This window comes from Cebus imitator, unplaced genomic scaffold (assembly GCF_001604975.1).
Source record: "Cebus imitator isolate Cc_AM_T3 unplaced genomic scaffold, Cebus_imitator-1.0 Scaffold50, whole genome shotgun sequence".
Taxonomy (NCBI): Eukaryota; Metazoa; Chordata; class Mammalia; order Primates; family Cebidae; genus Cebus; species Cebus imitator.
In genome coordinates this window covers 7035352-7057139 of record NW_016107365.1, presented here as the reverse complement: position 1 = coordinate 7057139, position 21788 = coordinate 7035352, and the positions used below count along the sequence as shown (strand labels likewise).

At 36.5% G+C, this 21788-nt stretch overlaps 1 protein-coding gene across 2 annotated transcripts in view; it reads left to right on the top strand.

Moving 5' to 3' along the window:
* Nucleotides 1-21788, top strand: part of WDR41 (WD repeat domain 41) — a 55850-nt gene that overhangs the window by 10916 nt on the left and 23146 nt on the right. For both annotated transcript variants that reach the window (XM_017527692.2, XM_017527694.2), the window contains exons 3-6: nucleotides 6493-6541; nucleotides 8174-8302; nucleotides 11876-11938; nucleotides 20596-20707. In XM_017527692.2, the coding sequence (XP_017383181.1) occupies nucleotides 6493-6541; nucleotides 8174-8302; nucleotides 11876-11938; nucleotides 20596-20707 (353 nt within the window). The remainder of the gene's footprint in view (nucleotides 1-6492; nucleotides 6542-8173; nucleotides 8303-11875; nucleotides 11939-20595; nucleotides 20708-21788) is intronic.

The window sequence follows — 21788 nt, the reverse complement described above, 5'->3', positions numbered from 1 at the left end:
TTTTTTTTTTTTTTGAGATGGATTCTAGCTCTGTCACCTAGGCTGGAGTGGAGTGGTACGATCTCGGCTCACTGCAACCTCTGCCTCCCAGGTTCAAGCAATTCTTCTGCCTCAGCCTCCAGAGTAGCTGGGACTACAGGCGTGCACCACCACACCCAGCTAATTTTTGTATTTTTAATAGAGATGGGGTTTCTCCATATTGGCCAGGCTGGTCTCGAACTCCTTACCTCGTCATCTGCCTGCCTCAGCCTCCCAAAGTACTGGGATTACAGGTATGAGCCACTGTGCCCAGCCAGGATATGGCTTTATTATACAACCACAGTGGGTTTCCTTACACTTCACCCTGAGTCAGTGACTCCCCGGGGCAACTGAACAGTTGCAGGCCTCCCATTCAGATACAGGCTTACCTCAAAAATAAGAGCAGACCTGTAAGTTCCCTCTCTGTGAACATATGAACCTTCAGAAAACCCACAATGGGCTAGGTGCGGGGGCTCACACTTGTAATCCCAGCATTTTGGGAGGCAGAGGAGGGCGGATCATGAGGTCAGGAGTTCGAGACCAGCCTGGCCAACATGGTGAAACCCCATCTCTACTAAAAATACAAAAATTAACTGGTTGTGGTGGCTGGCACCTGTAATCCCAGCTGCTTGGGAGGCTGAGGCAGGAGAATCATTTGAACCCAGGAGGTGGAGGTTGAAGTGGGCCACAATTGTGCCATTGCACTCCAGCCTGGGTGACAGGGCGAGACTCTGTCTCAAAAAATAATAATAATAATCACTGAAAACTCACAAGGGTCTGAACTGAGCATGTCTAATTCATTGTCTCAAACAAATGGGGCAGAGAGAGACCAAGGATGTTTCTCTAATAGTAGGAGTCCTCCATGGAAACTTGAGTGCAGGGGAATGGAGGTTCATCTAATAGAAGTCACAGAGGTATTTTTGGTATTCTAACGCTATAACATTGATGTGTAGTTTATCTTTCTATTTGTGATTTGAGGAGGGAAGAACTTAGCAAATATTTTACCTTTGCAAATAGCCATGAGAACTATGAAATCTTCACTTTATTTGTGAGCTAAAAAAGGACCTTAGACTTTTAGGTGTTAGAGTTGTGTTCCCGTAATACATTCTTTCTTAAGGAAAAGAAATTAGTATTGAAGTAGATCTAATTAAGGAATTAGTACCATCAGTATCTATGGCTCCTGAAAATGCTTTGAAGTTTCCTTCAACTGCTTTACAAGTCTCTATCTGGATGCTTCTCTTATTTTCTTCAAGTAGTTCTAGCATACAAACAAACATATACTTTAAATGAAAATTATGCTGTTTTTTAGTTTTGTCTGGTTTCTAACGTTGTAGTAGTATTTTTCAATGTTATTTTATTGTAAATAAATGTAATAATGACTTCAGGCAATGATTATGAATGTGTTTTAACATCACACACCCAAAAATGATTGCCAGAAATTATTTCCTGATGGAGTATACAAACTGCTTATGAAATGGTCTTACTAAAATGTCAAATTTGAATCTGATTAAGTCTGTAGATTTAGCGATCAATTTACTAAAAATTCAGGGTACAGAGGTGCATGTTAGGTGACAATAGAGGAAAGTAGTCAGCAAAATCTGAACTCTGAGAATTCTGCAAGAGAGAGAACTTTTTTCAGCAAAAAGATTGCAAGGAAAAAATAGATGAGAACAAAACAATAGAATAAAAGAGACTTGAGATATATCAAACCATTGTGCTGCATAGACCTTATTTACTGTGTCCAACTATAAAAAAAATTATGAGAGAATCATGGAAATTACGTAGTATTTTAGTTTTATCATGTATTAGAAAGTACTTGTAGGTTAGGTGGGAAAGTTAATTAACCACTGGGGTGCCTGTACTGCCATAATAATGTCCTATTAATATTTTTAGTTTTTCAGTGCTTTGTAGTTATGTAGACATTGAATATAGGAAGATTTATGGTTCAGGTTTATGGGCTATACTTTTTATGTCCTTTAAGGTAATATTTGAATTTTGGGGACCTTCACTTAATTGAAATGATTTCACAGGAGTAAGAACTATTAAATGAGTTTGTAGCTGTTGGACATAAGAATTGTGAAAACAATTTATTTTTTACAAATCTTTATTAAGCTTTGCTGTAGTTTCAGCCCACTGCTGGAACGAGAGAATATTTTCCCAGAGATGTTCAAAGAGAAGGTGTTTAGAGGGAATTATTTTTATAAATTAAGATGGTTGTAAGTAAATTCTCTAAGGACTCATGATCTAGACCCTATAGCATCACTTAGTAATGTTGGACTGTGAGTTCTTGAAGGTCAAGAACCATCTCTTGATCTTATTCTCAGGTTTAGGCATCTTCGTAAGTATTTCTTGAATGTCCAAGTGACTTATGGACTATCATAATAAATTTAGTTCTCATAATTAAGGGATGAGAGGATGGAACATTCTAGAAGGTCTACCATAGGTCTTTGTTAAAACATGTTTCACCTTGTTGAACATGTTTTTCATGAATATAATTTGTGCTTAGTAATTTAATTGTGTAGTCTCAAGGAGTAGTTTTAAAGACTTGGTTTTAAGTTTAAAAAAAACTTGAGGTATATAGATAAGAATTAGACAGGAACATGAAAAAATACAGAAATTTATTTTTCTGTGTGGTGGGATCCTGGGTTTTAAATTTTTCAAATTTCTAATTTTGCTGTGGTAGTGTATTGATACATTAATTATGATAAAAGGAAAATGTGCGGTTACATTACTGTCATTAATGAATAGAGTTCACAGAGCCCTTGAACACTTAACTGTTTGCTTATTCATTCATTCATTCAACAAGCATTTCTCTTTTTTAAAAATTATTATACTTTAATTTCTGAGATACATGTGCAGAATGTGCAGGTTTGTTACATAGGTATACATGTGCCATGGTGGTTTGCTATACCCATCAATCCATCATCTACATTAGGTATTTCTCCTATTGCTATCCTTCCTTCCCCTATCCCCCCACCCTCTGACAGGCCCCAGTGTTTGATGTTCCCCTCCCCGTGTCCATGTGTTCTGATTGTTCAACTCCCGCTTATGAGTGAGAACATGTGGTGTTTGGTTTTCTATTCTTTAACAAGCATTTCTTTAGCACTTAAAATCTGCCAGACATAGTCAGAGATTCATTAGGCTGGCAAGTACCATCAATAAATATGGTAATTCTTACAGTTCATAATTCTAAGAACCATATTTTTTTCTATTTTAACATCTGTAAAATTTGGACGCATCATGTAATTGTATCTTTCAATTGTAATTGGCAGTATGTTTTCCTTAATGGTACATAAAATAAGAGTGTCTTACAATTGATATCTTAAATTTGATCAAATGCAGTATGTTTCTAAACAATCATTAAGTTTTAAGATCTCAAAGCAAGAACCACAGGTAATGTGTGTTGACATTTCCCTAACTCCTAGCATGGAATCACACTAAATACATTTTTTGCTAATCAGTAAAGAAACGTTTCTCTCAAAATCTTATCTTTAGGTTTATGTTTTTGTTATCTATTAATTTAGAGTGTTTTAAAAAACTAGTATGTAAAATGCTGTCTGGCAATATCACTGTTCTTCCATTGGATAGTGTAGCTTAAATGTTATTGACATTTGAATCCTTTTTTAATTTTATAGTTCATTACTTTTCAGGAGTTACACTATGCCTTACAATTAGAAATTCCTGGGTTGTATTTTCATTTCTGATTTGGAGATGGTTGAAGTGTATGCTTGACTGACTAGGGTTTAGTTTAAGATAAACTGATACAATATAGCTACTTTTTAGTTATCCATCACAATAGGATGGATAATTGTAATTTGTGAATGATATCGCAACCCTTTGTTATTAGTTTTTTTAAATGACAGGTACTAATATGTATCAAAGTTATACTGATTTGTATTTTAAAGCTTAATGTTTCCTTTTTAGGGGAGGTAGTAATAAATACTGAAATGGCGAGAAAAAAAAAAAAAGAAAAGGTAGCGTTAGAATATATATAGGAATAAAAGGCCTAAATAGTCTACCAACCCCATAACTGACGTTGGAGCAATAAAAAATCGGCTGAGATTTTATGCATTACTCTTGAGCCTTGTTTAGATTTAACTTTTGTTCCCTACTGATTGAATTAAAGTGTGAGGTGAAATGCTGTATATCCCATTTCTAAACTCTCAGCTGTTCTCAGTCATCTCTCATTGTGAACTCATGAAAGTCAAACATGATAAAACAGTAATAAGTTAAATGTTAGGGTTAGAAAAAAAGTATGTATTTTAAACTTGCAGTCTTCTAAATGGCAGAAAAGCAATTATGAGTTTAAAGAATCAAGAGAAATTGATGTGTTATAACAAAGAACACTTAAGACCTTGAGTCCTGCCCTCCCCACCATCACTACACACAAAAAAAGAAATCAATAGCCCCAGAAACATAAGCTGCTAAAGATTTACTTCCAGCAGCTATTTTTGATATTTAAGGTACTGTTTACTAATATGATTGCGAAAAGGTAGATAATTAAGCATAGAAAATGTATTTTTATTTTTAAAATGATCATTTTCTTTTTAATCTTTGGATCTTTTGTATCTTTTTAAAATAAGAATAAATGATAGGCATGGATTTAAAAATAACTCTTTGTGTGATTTTTAGCTAGTTACCTACATTTAAAAGGTCCTTTCCATTAAAGATATATAACTCTATATTTAAAAATTATTAAGAGACTGTCAGACTGTATTTGATCAATTTCATATCTCCTGAATACTCTTAGTTCTACCAGAAGTAGATGTATTCAAAGGGTTTTGAAATAAGAACTGAGTATGGAAATTGTCTGAGCCAGTGAAGACACTGAACTTTGAAACTGAAGATAAGAAATTTTGGGGCCGGGTGCGGTGGCTCACACCTGTAATCCCAGCACTTTGGGAGGCCGAGGCGGGTGGATCACGAGGTCAAGAGATTGAGACCATCCTGGTCAACATGGTGAAACCCCGTCTCTACTAAAACTACAAAAAATTAGCTGGGCATGGTGGCGCGTGCCTATAATCCCAGCTACTCAGGAGGCTGAGGCAGGAGAATTGCCTGAACCCAGGAGGCAGAGGTTGCAGTGAGCCGAGATCGCGCCACTGCACTCCAGCCTGGGTAACAATAGCGAAACTCCGTCTCAAAAAAAAAAAAGAAATTTGAACATGAAGCTCGTTTTGAAGTGTTAAGGAAAGTATCGCATGACTGAAGTAGTGGGATTTTCTTATCTCATAAAGGGGTAAAATCCATTAGAACAGATGCTCTCCTAGGAACAAAGTGATTTCTGTGTCCAATGTATCAGTTCTCTCCTTTCCCCCCAATGATACATTTTATGTAACAATGTTTTCTTAAATTAAGACATCAAGACATACTGAGATTTTGTGAAACTCACAGCAGATTGTTAAATATATTTGCATATTAATAGCCCAGAGCTATTAGTGGAATATCATTTCTTAATGGTTGTTCATTATAAGGGACCAGTATATGTCATTCATAGCTGGGTCTCTTTAACACCACTTCTTTCTCTCTTACTCAAAATAAAAACACCTGAATTTGAGTGAAAGCAATATTATGGGGACAATTTTAAACTGATTCTGAGTCGTTAAATATTATGTATGAACTTGTGTGTCACTTTAACAATAAACTATTTCACATGCTTAAAATGTGATTATTGTATTCTACTGTGTTGGGTTAGTATAATATGATGAATTTTAATATAATATGATGATGAATAATCCTGTATGAGGGTTATTCCTCTTGATAGTGTTTGTGTTAAGGATATCTTCTACTCTACAGAATTTGGTGATTGTCCCTGTATATATGGTGAATGGGTTGTAAAAAGGAGAGAGAAGCTATAGCAGAGTATCACAGCTCATTTTTCATGCCAAGAGCCAGACTTTACCTCCGCATTTCAAGCATCTTCGCTAAAAGACAACAAAAACCCCTTAAAAATCCTCAAACCTTCCAAACCAAGAACAAAGCATTTATGTGGAAAGTCTAAGGAGTTAAGCTGAGCAAAGGAGAGATCTTGACTTTAAACAATAGTTGTTTACAGAGAGAATAATAGAAATAATGAATTTATCTAACGTCATAATCCGTTCCACCCCTGGAATATAACTTTCTATCACTGAAGCCACTTCTCAGCTTGGTTTCATTTCATTTAAGCCAGGGGTTTCTTAAAATCATAGAATTTTAAAGCAAAGAAGGACTTTAAAGATTATTTTTACATTTCTAGCAAGTTATTTGTAACCCAATAAATGTCTTATTTATCTTTTGATCTTCCATACCTGGTATAGAACCTGGAATGTGTTTCATAAGTTTCATAAATATTTTTAAAATTAGTTTAAAGAACTTGATCTTCATTAATATTAGTAAGTCAAATTACCACTAATAAGGTTTGATGGTTCTTAATCTTAGTAATTAAATGTCACCAGTGATTTTTTTTTTTTCTTGACTCTTTTTTTCCCTAACTAGATTTGCATCTGCTGGTGATGATGGAATTATAGTTGTGTGGAATGCCCAGGTGTGTATTGATTATGTGTGGATTGTGTAATAAAAATATGATATAGTTGAGTATGCATTCATATAAATACTGTCTGGGGATATATTTGCATATCATTATTATTAATTGACAGATTAATATTTAAAAAGAGCTACTTAGAATAAATCCATTTACAATGGGGACCAGTATTTCATAATGAAGAGGGAAAGTTTTTATAAATTAAGATTTTTTTTTTTCTGGCTGGGTGTGGTGGCTCATGCCTATAATCCCAGCACTTTGGGAGATGAGGACAGATGGATGGACAACTTGGGCCCAGGAGTTTGAGAACAGCTTGGCCAACACAGCAAGACCTCGTCTCTTCTAAAAGTAGAAATCAGCTGGGCATGGTGGCACACACCTGTAATCCCAGTTACTCAGGAAGCCACGGCCTGAGAATTGCTTGAACCTGGGAGGTGGAGGTTGCTGTGAGCTGAGATCATGCCACTGCACTCCAGCCTGGGTGACACAGTGAGACTGTCTCCAAAAAAAAAAAAAAAAAAAGATTTTTTCCTAAGAAACAAATGCCAAATTATGAAAATTTAAAAAATACAAAATTTTAATCTTACTTAACAAAATTTATGTTATCAGTAGCTATGCCCTGATAGCTTAAAAATGAATAAATGAATTCATCCAAAATGAATTAATGAATTGTGTTGATTTTTGTGAGACACACAAGTTTTCTTTCAACATTGTATGATAGCATAATATAACATTCTTCTCATGTTTGACTTAATAATATTACAAAAGACTTTTTAAAAAAAAATAAATACTTAAGTCTTCACTAAGTTTCTCCAGAGCCTCTCTTCCTGATCATTTGTTACTCAAATTATTCTTTTCTGAAGTATTTATCTTCCTTTTGCCTTTATTTTGGATTGTTGTCTAGTCTGACTCTGTCAGATCTTTATTTTTCAATGGCTTTGCCTGTGATAAAAGTAGTTCTTTAACATTATTTTCACCACATTCATGAAATCCTGCAATCTTGGAAAGATTTGCAACTTACATTGTATTTTTGCATATTTACTACTTGGAAAATTAGTCAGAGACTGATGGATGAAGACATTGGATGGGTGGGAATAGATGTTGGTGTTAAATAGAGATGGAGTGGTGACTAACTTTCTAAGTGGTTAACAAACTAGTGGAGATATGTACGTGTATATATATATGTATATATATGTGTGTGTAGATACGTATACAGTTGTTATGCTGACTTTGGTTTTCTTCTACAACCTTATAATTGTGAAGACTTAAATAACAAATACTTGGACAATGAGGACTCCCTATTTTTTTCCTACAAATTAAGTTACTGATGTTTTTATGCTTAATTTACACAATTACATTTTTGAAATTTAGAAAAAAGAATACTCCTTAACATTTTTTATAAAAATACACTAAAAATTAGCATTTTTGTATTAGAAAATAATCAAAATTGTTTATGGCTATTCTTTCAGCATTTGTTTACATTTTGTGTGGTTGCCCAAATTAAATAAATTCTGAAAAAGTAATTTTAAATGGAATGTATATGTATCTTCTATATGGCAGTTCTACTTAATGTTGTCATTTATGATTATCTAAATTGTGAAAGCTAAGCCTATTAACATTTTTATGGTATTTCAGACAGGTGAAAAACTTCTAGAACTGAATGGACACACTCAAAAGATAACAGCTATTATTTCATTTCCTTCCTTGGAATCTTGTGAAGAAAAGCAACTCATCTTGACAGCCTCTGCTGATAGAACAGTTATTATATCCTTTAATCTGGAAGAAATGAACGTGCTATAATGGCCCAACGAGCCACTACATAGTCTTTAGCTGATAGGGTCTTGTCTGTATATTCTTGTTTTAGCAAAAATGATTTTGTTCTGTTCTTTATAAGATACCATTTATTAGGCATCTGAAAAGTATTAGACTGGAAATAGGAGGTTAAAGCTTCTGATTGATGGAAACTCCATGACTAATGCTGTTCTTTCCAGAGTTACTCCATCAGGTTGTATAAAATTGGGGAAATGGGAGAATGTGGACTTAAAAATATGAGTCACAGAGAGGTTGAGTAACTTCCTCAAGTCACACAGCCAGTGTAGGGCGGAACTGGCAAGTAGTCTGACTGCGGAGTCAGAGCTCTGAACCACTATAAAATACTGCCTTCATAAAATGTTTTCTGTAAACAGACTTAGCTCTTTGATATCTGTATGAGGAACTGGATTTGTGAAGTCCAGAGTCTTTCATTTTTTTTTTTTTTAAAGGTGTCAGATTAATTTTTCTTTCTTTCTTTCTTTTTTTCTTTTTTTTTTTTTTNTTTGAGACGGAATCTTGCTGTCACCCAGGCTGGAGTGCAGTGGTATGATCTCACTACAACCTCTGCCTCCTGGGTTCAAGCTACTCCCAAGTAGCTGGGACCACAGGCGTATGCCACCACACCTGGCTAATTTTTTTTTGTATTTTTAGTAGAGACGAGGTTTCACTTTATTGGCCGGGCTGGTATTGAACTTCTGACCTCGTGATCTTCCCTCCTTGGCCTCCCAAAGTGCTGGGATTACAGGCGTGAGCCACCATGCCCAGCCAAGATAAGCATAAGTATATGCTTATCTGGAAGTTGTGTTTAAAAAATTTCAAGCATTGGTGAAATTAAGTTCTGGAGTAAGCCCAAAGGTATAGGTGTTTCTTGGGCTCTTAAAGAACCAAGACACAGACTCTAACATGCTTTAAATGAGTTCATCCGCTGAAGTGGTTTCTAAACGGTTTATAGCTGAAAAAATGTCAAGAAAAGGTTTAAATGGGAATAAACTCTATACATACACACATATATACACGAACACATATATGTATTATATTTGTGTGTGATTATGATACAGCATAAACAAGGGCATAAAATTCATTCAGATGGTTAGGTCAGAGCTGCTTTATTACTACTGCTGTATAGAGGCAAATATTTTATGGACTTAACGCTCTCTTTTTCAGTATCAGTGTAATTTTTGCAAAAATAGAATTCAAAATACTTTCTTTTTATTAGACCACTACTAAGACATAACAATATTTTGAGGCAGTGATTAAAAGTATAGTACAGAAGTTAGTACAGTTAGCTGGGACAGTGTCACAATGAATTTTACCTGTAAGTGACAGTGTGGACTCATTTACTTTGCTGAATGACTTTTGTTGTTAGAAAAAATTCTAGGCCACTTATTTGGCAGTCTCTTTTACCCAGATGAGTTCTAAATTTACTCTGTTTGGGTTTTTACTACAGGTTGAGCATCCCTAATCTGAAAATCCAAAATCCAAAACTTTTTAAGCACTGATGTGATGCCACAAATGGAAGATTTTCTACCTGACATCATGTGACAGGTTGCAGTCAAAATTTTGTTTAATGCACAGAATTACCAAAAATACTGTATAAAACTACCTTCAGGTTATGTGTATAAGGTATATATGAAAATAAATGAATTTTGTGTTTAGACATGGTTTCCATCCCCAAGATAGCTCATTATGATATGTACATATTCTAAATTCCAAAAAAAAAAAAAAAATCAGAAACACTGTCATCTGAAGCATTTTGGATAAGGGATACTCAACCTGTTAAAAGCTTTCTTAATTAAATGCTGAAGTAGATAATTTTTTTTTTTTTTTTGAGACTGAGTCTCACTCTGTCACCAGGCTGGAGTGCAGTGCTGCGATCTCAGCTCACTGCAACCTCTGCCTCCCGAGTTCAAGTGATTCTCCTGCCACACCCTCCTGAGTAGCTGGGACTACAGCTGTGCACCACCACGCCCAGCTAATTTTTTTATTTTTAGTAGAGAGACAGGGTTTCACCATGTTGGCCAGGATGGTCTCTATCTCTTAACCTTATAATCTACTTGCCTTGGCCTCCCAAAGTACTGGGATTACAGGCATGAACCACTGCGTCTGGTCAGGTAGGTAATTTTTTAAAGCCTTAAGAGCCCAAGTTACTGAATAATAAACATTCAGCTTGCGAATAGTGAAATAAGTGAAAAGGCTGTGAGATACTACTAGAATTCTGGTAAATGTAAGGCCAGAAAACATTTCATAATTACTGGGAGCACTTTTTATATGCTAGCACTTTCTTTAGTGTGTTATATACATAAAATGCAATTCTCATAATCTAGACCCATCTAAAACATGATGTAGAATATAGATAGTCCCCACCCTGGGTGGTTTGACTTACAATTTTTCAACTTTATGATGGTGTGAAAGTGAGCTGCATTAAGTGGAAACTGTACTTTGAATATTGAAGTTTGATATTTTCCCACACTAGTGATACGTGGGATAATCGTCTTTCCCAGTGCTGTGCAGCAGCAGCCTGGAGCTACAGCTCCTGGTCAACTATGAGATCTCAAGGGTAAACAGCCTTACTCTACAGTTACTGTGTTGCCAGATGACTTATTTTTTCGTCCAACTGTAGGCTTTTGTAAGTGTTCTAAGCACATATAAGTTAGGCCAGGCTAAGCTACAATGTTTGATAGATGTGTTAAATGCATTTCAATTTAGAATATTTTCCAGTTAGAATGGGTTGTTTCTCTAAGTCCAGGCACATCTGTATAATACAAATATAACAAAAGGCATTGGACATGATAAGGTTAACTAGTTTGTAAAATTAGGTTCAATTTTTAATACATGCATATACATTTGTATATGCATGTATATAGTATGTGTATGTATGTATATAGTATATATATGTATGTAAATTTGTTTTCAGACATGGTGTAAAATGTATTTCTTACTACAGGAAATGGTGTAAAAGTTTGAAAATCATTGTGTTGCTTAAGTCAAACTAAACTTGGTGTTTTATGAGAGGCCCTCTGATTATATTAAATGCATATTCAGGTAATAGTAATACACTGTTAGTGTCTTCTCAAATTAAGATTAACAGTAGTAAATCATTCTATCCACATTATAGGGAGCTTTCGGTAAATATTAATGGACATGATAGTTTTTGGTATAAGTACTTTATGTTCACGCTTATTAGATTATGGTAGACTATTCTGGAGAATAAACTTTAAACAGTTGCAATATGTGGTGCTTGTAAAGATTCAGTATTTCAGACCACGCATTCTGTTGACATTTTCAAATAATTTGATAGTAAAATTTACTTCAAACTTATTTTAGATCATAAGCCTGCTCTGTTAAGTTGATGACTCACTATATGAATTCATTTTTGTGGTAGTATAAACACTAACTATTTTATGATTTATTTAAAGATTTTCTAACTGCTTAACATTTTTGTGGTTTAATTGTTAATTAGAAAAGTTATCTCATAATTAAGATTTTAAAATTCTGTTTAGAAATTATTCCTTAACATAAATTTAGGTGTGGGACAGTGATAACGGGAGACAAGTTCAGAGAATATCTTGTTTCCAGTCTACTGTAAAGGTAAAACCTTAAATATGGCAGTCTGTTTTTGTCTGAGAAGACATGGTTTAAAAAGTTAGAGGAGGGCCGGGCGCGGTGGCTCACGCCTGTAATCCCAACACTTTGGGAGGCCGAGGTGGGTGGATGGCGAGGTCAAGAGATCGAGACCATCCTGGTCAACACGGTGAAACCCCATCTCTACTAAAACTACAAAAAATTAGCTGGGCATGGTGGCGCGTGCCTGTAATCCCGGCTACTCAGGAGGCTGAGGCAGGAGAATTGCCTGAACCCAGGAGGCGGAGGTTGCGGTGAGCCGAGATCGCGCCATTGCACCCCAGCCTGGGTAACAAGAGCGAAACTCCGTCTNAAAAAAAAAAAAAAAAAAGTTAGAGGAAATTACTTTTGTGGGTCTTACAAATTATTTCACACACCTGTTGTCATTTGATTCTTCTAAGACCAGATTTTTGAGAGCATATATATTAAGTGGTAGAATGTTTCAATTTGAATTTAGAGCAAGGGATAATCCCTATAGCAAGATAAGCAAAAAGGTAGTACCTGGTATGTTTTTATAGGTAATTCTAGGAAGAAGTGTTACTTGCAGAATGACCACAATAGTAGCTGGTCTGTTTTTTTTTAAACTTTGAATTTAAAATTTACAGTTATTTGTCCCTTGACCTCCACCTTCTCTAAGGTCATAAAGGTAGGACATGTCAGTTACTTAGTTTGAGAACTAAAAATCTTATATGGCTAATTTGCTGCTACTGTTGGGTTATTCATTTTATAAACAAATATTAATTGGGGCTTATTATATGACAGGAACTCTGCTACATTTTAGAGAAATAAACATAGGTAATACTGGGTTGCTTATGATTTTTACAGAAATTACCTTGTTTGGAGAAAGTACCGCTGTTTTTTAGTAATGTAACCAAGTTTTGGAAAAGGTAGTAGTAGTATTAGATGCTCCCTCATTTACTTTAAGGATAACTGCTTCTTTATATTGGAGCTAACTCTTTTGTTCCTTTTCTTCTTAATGTAAAAAGAATTGCTGTGTGCCAGTAGTAGCCATCTCATGGCACTGTGCTGTTAAAAGTATCAACTTAGTAAAGTTTCAGGGGAAGAAAGTGCCATATACTATATATGCTTATATCTAACTTAACAATGGATTTTTAAAGAAGTCATTAAAGTATTGATTTGACTAAAATCTCTATACTTTATGTGACCTAAATGATGCACCTTTTACTTTCCTTTAAAAATATTCTTGCTGTCTGAAAAACTAAGGTCATTAAGTTTCCAATGAAAAGATGTGGCATGAAGGAACAAAGGAGGAGAAAAAATTTAATGTATTTGTGGGAAATTCCTTTGGTAAACTGTGTTATGGATTGGCTATGGGAACTGGTCACATAAAAAGTATCTTATTCCAGTATACTGAAAGTAGTTTTAAAAGGGGTTTTACTATAATGTGAATCAGCTACATATTTGTATTTGTTTTCTCCTGCTGTAATCCTGTTTCACACAAATATTGCTAAAAAAAAAAAAATAGCATTGCATTCATTTAGTTCAGTGGTTAAGTTGTTCTTGAATAGATAGTTTATCAAAGAAATTTATATCCCTAATATAAGAAATACTATTATTTAGTTTTTGAACTAGCAAAAATTTTTATAAGGGTTGATGTTAGCAAGGACATAGTGAAATTGGCATTTTATTGCATATTGAGACTATAAATTGATATGATCTTCCCAGAAAGTAGTTTGGCATTATGAATGAATCTAAAGAAATTATTATAGGCATTAATCCAGCGATATTCTAGAAAACTCTTTAAAGGAAATAATCAGATAATAAGGCAGAGATTTATGAACAGAAATGTGTACTACAAATACATTTTTATAAATGGATGATTGGAAGTGCCCTACATGTCTTATAAGAAAATAAATTATGGTAGATGTATATACTAAAAATTATATTTCAGAAGAATATTAAAAGAGGAAAACGCTAGTGGTAAAATGTTAAGAAACAAAACCATATATTATTCTCAACAAAATATTATCAAACCAAATCCAGCGACATCTAAAAAGAAAGCAGATACCATAGTAAGAATAAAGGACAAAAACCACAGGATCGTCGGAATAGAAACAGAGAAAGCATTTGACAAACTCGACAACACCCTCTTGTGATAAAAAATACTCAACAAATTAGGAATAGATGAGAATTTCCTCAGCCTAATAAAGGGCATCTGTGAAAATCTCATAGCTAATTTCATATTAATGGTGAAAGGCGAGGCTGGGTGTGGTGGCTCATGCCTGCAATTCCAGCACTTTGGGAGACCAAGGTGAGTGGATCACTTGAGCTCAGGAGTTCAAGACCAGCCTCAGCAACATGGTGAAACTTCTTCTCTACCAAAAAATAAAGAGGGGATTCTGCCAAGATAGCTGAATAGGAACAGCCCCAGAGCACAGTTCCCAGCAAGAGACGCAGAAGGAGAGAGAGCTCTGTATTTCCAACTGAGGTACCAGGTTCATTTCAGTGGGACTGGTTGGACAGTGAGTGTAGCCCAAGGACGGCAAACCGAGGCAGGGTGGGGCACTGCCTCACCTGGGAAGTGCAACTGACTGGAGGATCAGGAACTTCCCCCACCTACTGCACTCTGGTTCAGATACTGCACTTCTCCCATGGGCTCTGCCACCCACAGACCAGGAGATCTCTGCCAGGCTGAAAAGTGCCCCAAATTAACAGCATGGATCTGAGGGGCAGCTCTGGCTGGCGCTGTGGATTGCTGGCACAGATCTGGGCAGACATTTTGGCTAGCACTGAGAGTGCCTGCAGGACAGAGCTACCTACTCCCTAGAAAGAAGGGGAGCTGAAAGCAGGTGATAAGGCTGGGCAGGTCCCACCCCCACAAAGACCAGCAAACTGAAGCCCTCTTGCATGAGAGTTTCGCAACCAGCACATCAGTTCGAGCTCAACCTGAGATGATTGAACTTGGTTGGGGGAAGGGTGTCTGCCATTGCTGAGGTGGATCTAAACCTACCTGTGTAAACAAAAGCCAGAGGAAGCTTACACAGCAGCTGGACTGAGTCTGTGACAGCTCAGCAGTGCCTCTGTAGGCAGACAAGGGACAGATTGCCTCCTCAAATGACTCCCTGACCCCTGTATAACCAAAAGACCCTTCATACAGGAGAGCTGTGGCTGACATGTGGCGGGTACCCTTCTGTGATGAAGCAATCAGAGGAAACATCAGGCAGCAATCGTTGCTGTACTGCAAACCCCACGGGTGGTTCCCCGGCAAGCAAGGTCTGGAATGGACCTCCAGCAGTCCTACAGCAGAGGGACCAGACTGTTAGAAGGAAAACTAAAAAACCAAAAGAAATAGCTTCAACATCAACAGAAAGGATGTCCACTCAGAGACCCCATCAGCAATCACCAACTTCAAAGATCCATGAAGATGGGAAGAAACCAGCACAAAACAGATAAAACCATCAAAGACCAAAATGCCTCTCCTCCTCCAAGGGATCACAACTCCTCACCAGCAAGGGAACAAAACAGGATGGAGAATGAGTTTAATGAATTGACAGAAGCAGGCTTCAGAAAGTGGGTAGTAACAATCTGTGAGCTAAAGGAACATGTTCTAACCCAATGCAAAGACACTAAAAACCTTGAAGAAAGGTTAGATGAAATGCGAACTAGAAAAGCCAGCTTAGAGAAGAAAATAACTGATTTGATAGAACTAAAAAACACAGCATGAGTACTTCACAAAGTGTATACAAGTTTCAGTAGCCGAATAGATCAAGCAGAATAAAGGATATCAGAGATTGAAGATCAACTCAATGAAATAAAATGAGAAGGCAAGATTAGAGAAAAAGAGAGTGAAAAGAAATGAACAAAGCCTCCAAGAAATATGGGATTATGTGAAAAGACTTAATCTATGCTTGATTGGTGTACCTGAATGTGACGGGGAGAATGAATCCAAGCTGGAAAACACTCTAGAATATTATCCAGGAGAACTTCCCCAACTTAGCAAGGCGGGCCAATATTCAAGTCCAGGAAATAAAGAGAATGCCACAAAGATATTCCTCAAGAAGAGCAACCCCAAGGCACATCCCATGTTCCTGGTTAGGAAGAATCAATATTGAGAAAATGGCCATACTGCCCAAAGTCATTTATAGATTCAATGGTGTCCCCATCAAGATACCTATAACCCTCTTCACAGAACTGGAAAAAACCACCTTAAGCTTCATATGGAACCAAAAGAGAGCCCACATAGCCAAGACAATCCTAAGCAAAGAGAACAAAGCTGGAGAAATCATGCTATGTGAATTCAAACTATACTACAAGGCTACAGTAATCAAAACAGCATGATGATGGTACCAAAACAGAGATATAGACCAATGGAACAGAACAGAGGCCTCGGAAGTAACACCACACATCTACAACTATCTGATCTTGGACAAACTGACAAAAACAGGCAATAGGGAAAGGATTCTGTGTTCAATAAATGGAGTTGGGAAGACTGGCTAGCCATGTGCCAAAAGCTGAAACTGGACCCCTTCCTTACACCTTACACCAAAATTAACTCCAAATGGATTAAAGATCTAAACATAAGACCTAACACCATAAAAACCCTAGAAGAAAACCTAGACAAAACCATTCAGGACATAGGCATAGGCAAGGACTTCATGACTAAAACGCCAAAAGCAATGGCAACAAAAGCCAAAATAGACAAATGGGATCTGATTACACTTAAGAGTTTCTGCATAGCAAAAGAAACTATCATTAGAGTGAACTGGCAACCAACAGAATGGGAGAAAATTTTTGCAATCTACCCATCTGACAAAGGGCTAATTTCCAGAATCTACAAAGAACTAAAGTAGATCTACAAGAAAAAAACAAACCCATTCAAAAGTGGGTGAAAAATAAGAAAAGACTCTTTTCAAAAGAAGACATGTATGCAGCCACCAAACGTGAAAAAATGCTCATCATCTCTGGTCATTAGAGAAATGCAAATCAAAACTACATTGCGATACCATCTCACACCAGTTAGAATGGTGATCATTAAAAAACCTGGAGACAACAGATGCTGGAGAGGATGCAGAGAAATAGAAACACTTTTACACTGTTGGTGGGAGTGTCAGTTCAACCATTGTGGAAGACAGTGTGGCGATTCCTCAACAGTTTAGAAATAGAAATTCCATTTGACCCAGCAATCCCATTACTGGGTATATACCCAAAGGATTATAAATCGTTCTATGATAAAGACACATGCATATGTATGTTCATTTCAGCACTGTTTACAATAGCAAAGACTTGGAACCAACCCAAATGCCCATCCATGATAGACTGGACAAGGAAAATGTGGCACATAGACACCATGGAATACTATGCATCCATAAAAAAGGATGAGTTCATATCCTTTTTAGGGACATGGATGAATCTGGAAACCATCATTCTCAGCAAACTGACACAAGAACAGAAAACCAAACAATGCATGTTCTCGCTCATAGTCAGGTGTTGAACAATGTGAACACTTGGTACAGGGAGGGGAACATCATACACTGGGGTCTGTTGTGGGGTGGGGGGCTAGGGGAAGGACAGCAGGAGGTGGGGATGTTGGGGAGGGATAACATTGGGAGAAATGCCTGATGTAGATGACAGGGGGATGGAGAGAGCAAACCACCATGGCATATGTGTACCCATGCAACAATCCTGCAAGATCTGCACATGTACCCCAGAACTTAAAGTACAATTTAAAAAAAAAGAAAGAAAAGGAAAATCAGTCGGGCCTAGTGGCACACGACATGCCTGTAATCCCAGTTACTTGGGAGGCTGAGGTGGAAGGATCCCTTGAGTCCAGGAGTTTGAGGCTGCAGTTGCAGTTGTTCCACTGCACCCTAGCCTGGGTGATAGAGGGAGACCCTGTCTCCAAAAGAAAAAAAAATGGTGAAGGACAAATAATTTCCCCCAAAGATCAGGAACAAGATAAGGATGTCTGCTCTCAGCACATCTGTTTAACATTGTACTGGAGGTTCCAGCTAGGGCAGTTGGGCAATAAAAAAATAAATGACATCCATATTGGAAAAGAAGAAATAAAACTATCTCTGTTCCCAAATGACGTGATCTTGTGTATATAGAAAATCGTAAGTCCACAACCAAACTATTCAGGCTAATGAATGGATTTAGCAAGGCTTCAGGATATAACATCAACACACAGAAATCAACTGTATTTCTGTTCACTAGCAATGAACATCCAAAAATGAAATTAAGAAATAATTCTATTATTCCATTTACAGCAGCATCCAAAAGAATAAAATACTCAGAAATAGATTCAGGCTGGGTGTGATGTCTTATGACTATAATCGTAGCACTTTGGGAGCCCAGGGTGGGAGGATTGCTTGAGGCCAGGAGTTTAAGACCAACCTGGCCAACGTAGTAATACTCGATCACTATTAGAAGAAATTTAAAGAAGTATGAGACTTATATACCCCAAACTACAAAACGCTGTTGAAAGATATTAAAGATCTAAATAAATGGAAAAATATCCTGAGAGTATGGATCAGATTTACTGTTATGATTCTACCACTACCCACATTGATCTACAGATTGAACCCAATCTTTATCAAAATTGTAACTGACTTTTTTTTTTTTTTTTCGAGAAATTGACAAGCTGATTCTAAAATTCATGTGGGAGTGCAAGGGACCCAGAATAGCCAAAACAATCTTAAAATGGAAAAACAAAGTTCCAAGACACACTCCCCAACTTCAGAACTCAATACGAAGCTGCAATGGTCAAGACTGTGGTATTGGCATAATGATAGACATGCAGATCAATTGAATAGAATTAAAGGTCCAGAAATAAAGTCTTACATAGCCAATTGAGTTTTTGACAAGCATGCCAAGAACCTCTAATGGGAGAAAGAATAGTCTCTTCAAAAAATGATGCTATGTCAATTGGACATCCACATACAAAATAATGAAATTTTATCTCTACCTCATGTCATATCCAAAAGTTAACTCAAAATGGATCAAAGACCCAAATGTAAGAGCTGAAACTACAGAAATCTAGGGAGAAATATAGGAGCAAATCTTTGTGACCTTCAGCAAGGTATCTTAAATAGACATCAAAAGCATATCAACAACAAAAAAAGATAAATTGGATCTCATCAAAATGAAAAGTTTTTGTGCTTAAAAGTGAAAAGACAGCCCACAGAATTGGAGAAAATATTTTCAAATCGTATATCTGATAAGGGACTTGTGTCTACAATATGTAAAGAATCCAACAATAAAAAGGCAAATACTCCAAGTAAAAACAGACAAAAGATTTGAAAGAAAAATTTTTCCAAAGAAGATAAACAAATGTCAGATAATCACATGAAGAGGAGCTTCAAGATCATTAGTCATTAGAGAAATGCAAGTCAAAACCACAGTAAAGTACCATTTCATACATACTAGAGTGGCTTCATATCTAAAGACAAGTGTTGGTAAGAATGTGGAGCAGTTGTAACCTTCATACATTGCTGGTGGGATCTAGAATGATACAACCACCTTGGAAAGCACTTACAGAATTATCATTTGACCCAGCAGTCACACTTCTCGGTATATCCCCAAGAGATAGGAGAGTGTTAGTCCATATAAAAATCTGTATGTGATTGTTCATAGAAACGTTATTCATAATAGTCAAAAAGGGAAACAACCTAAATGTCCATCAACTGATGAATAAACACAATGTACACCCACACAGTGGAATACTGTTTGGCAATAAAAAGAAATGAAATACTGGCATAAAAAATTCAGAGATTAGACAGGGTAGGGCCACTGTATTAGTTATTTTCAACTCTATTTTAATCCAACCGTTTTAAAAGCAGCCCTACTCAGCCTAGGCAAAGTTACTCTCTGCCTTTTATTTTCTCTTCTCTCTTGCTCTTGCTCTTTTTCTCACTTAGAGTCAGTGGGCAAGGAGAGTACTATTAAAGGATTAAAGGTCAAGGGCTTATGCGGTACTTGAAACACTCACTTTCCTGAGTCTACCAAACGTATAGAATTGAGAAGACTTAGGTGTTACTTATTCTGCAGATACAGAGAAACCAAGGCCATAGTTTCAGTTTGATTTAAAACGGAGTTTAAGCAATTGTGTATTAGTAATTTATTACTGCGTAACAAATTACCTCAAAACTTAGTGGCTTAAAACAACAAACATTTGCCATCTCACAGTGTTTGTGATCAGGACTAGAAGCCATCTTATCTGGGTGGTTCTGGTTCAGGGCCTCTCCCAAGGGTCATGCTGTCTGAAGGCGTGACTGCGGTGAAGGAGCTCCCTCCCAGGAGGCTCACCTACGTGCTTGGCAAGTTAGTGCTGGTAGTTGCCCAGAGGCCTTAGCCCCTTGCTAGGTGGACATTTCTCCATGTGATCACTTGAGTGTCTTCACCTTAGAGCATGTAATCCAAGAGAGAACAAGGAGGGGGCCACAGTGTCTTTTATGACTTAGTCTTGTAAGTCACACACCATTCCTCCTGCCACATTCTGTTTGGTAGAAGCTAGTCACTTAGTAGTGCCCACATGCTCTGCTAAGGAAAAATAAGCTCCACTTATTGAAGGAAGGGGTTAAAGAACTTGTGGACGTATTTTAAAACCACTGAACAATGACTGCTTGAATTTCTAACCTGATATACATTTCAAATACATTTTGCAGTGTTTGACTGTTCTTCAGAGAGTAGATGTTTGGCTTTCTGGTGGGAATGACCTGTGTGTGTGGAACCGAAAATTAGATCTCCTGTGTAAGACTAGCCACCTTTCTGATACAGGTAAAAAACAAATCAAGGTAATTTTAAACTATGATTGACAGACTCTAGAAGACACAGCAGATCTTCAGAGAGACCGGCTCTAAGTAGAAAGGTCAATATAGGCGATTTTTCTTTTCAGTTTTGAAGACAACAGGTAGCCATATTCAATTCAGATGAGGGTTTGTGTAAAATATATTTTTATCCTGAATAAGAAGAAGACTCCACTCCTTTTGGCTTCCCCTTCCCTTCTAACAGAATTGCTCAAGAACAACCTTTCCAATGCTCTTGGGCTATTCTTGGTGAACTATGTTTGGTGAGCATGCTGATACCTGGAAGCAGACCCTTACAACTTTACCTTAGCAGTTTTCTCTTTTTTTGTGGGGTCATTAACTTTGAATAGATTCCTAAGGATGACCTCTTTTTATAATTGTCCTTACCAAAAAGTTTATACCTGTGCAAGCTTACTGATAAGGTTTCATTTTCTCAGAATTCTATGTACATACACTTTTGGTTTCAACAGAAAAAAAAAATCAGTTTTGACTTTTGATACCAAGGATCTTAAAAAATAAATTCCATTTTTAGAGTAAAAATATTTAAATATAAATGAGTAAGTTTTAATAACAACCTTGAAGTCACACTATTAACTATTATTATTTCTAAAAGTAATCAAATGGGCCTGTGGGTCTCCTAGAAGAAACATTATTGTGCATATTGTTGACATTTCAGTGGGAATTGAATTTAGTTAATAAGAGCTAGCTGAGCGCCATATAGTTATGATAAAGCATCAGAAAAATAATGACTTAGGAAAACTAAATCCATACATTGCTAGGGTTTACATTTAACCACTCAGTTCAGCATTTGATTACTAACAATCTTGCTCGAATGTAGAATACATTTCCCTGTTTACTATTATCATGAAGTAAATATTTTTATGTTCATTTTCCTCTCTCTTTCATTAGCCAGTGGTGTTTGTGAATTTTATTTTAATAAAGTTATATTGCAAAATGTTGAAATTGGGGCTGAAAAGAATCTTCAGTGTGTTCCTGGAAATAGCCACCTCTTATTGCAGTGTCCCTTTCTTTTGCAAGTTTTCTTTGAGTCT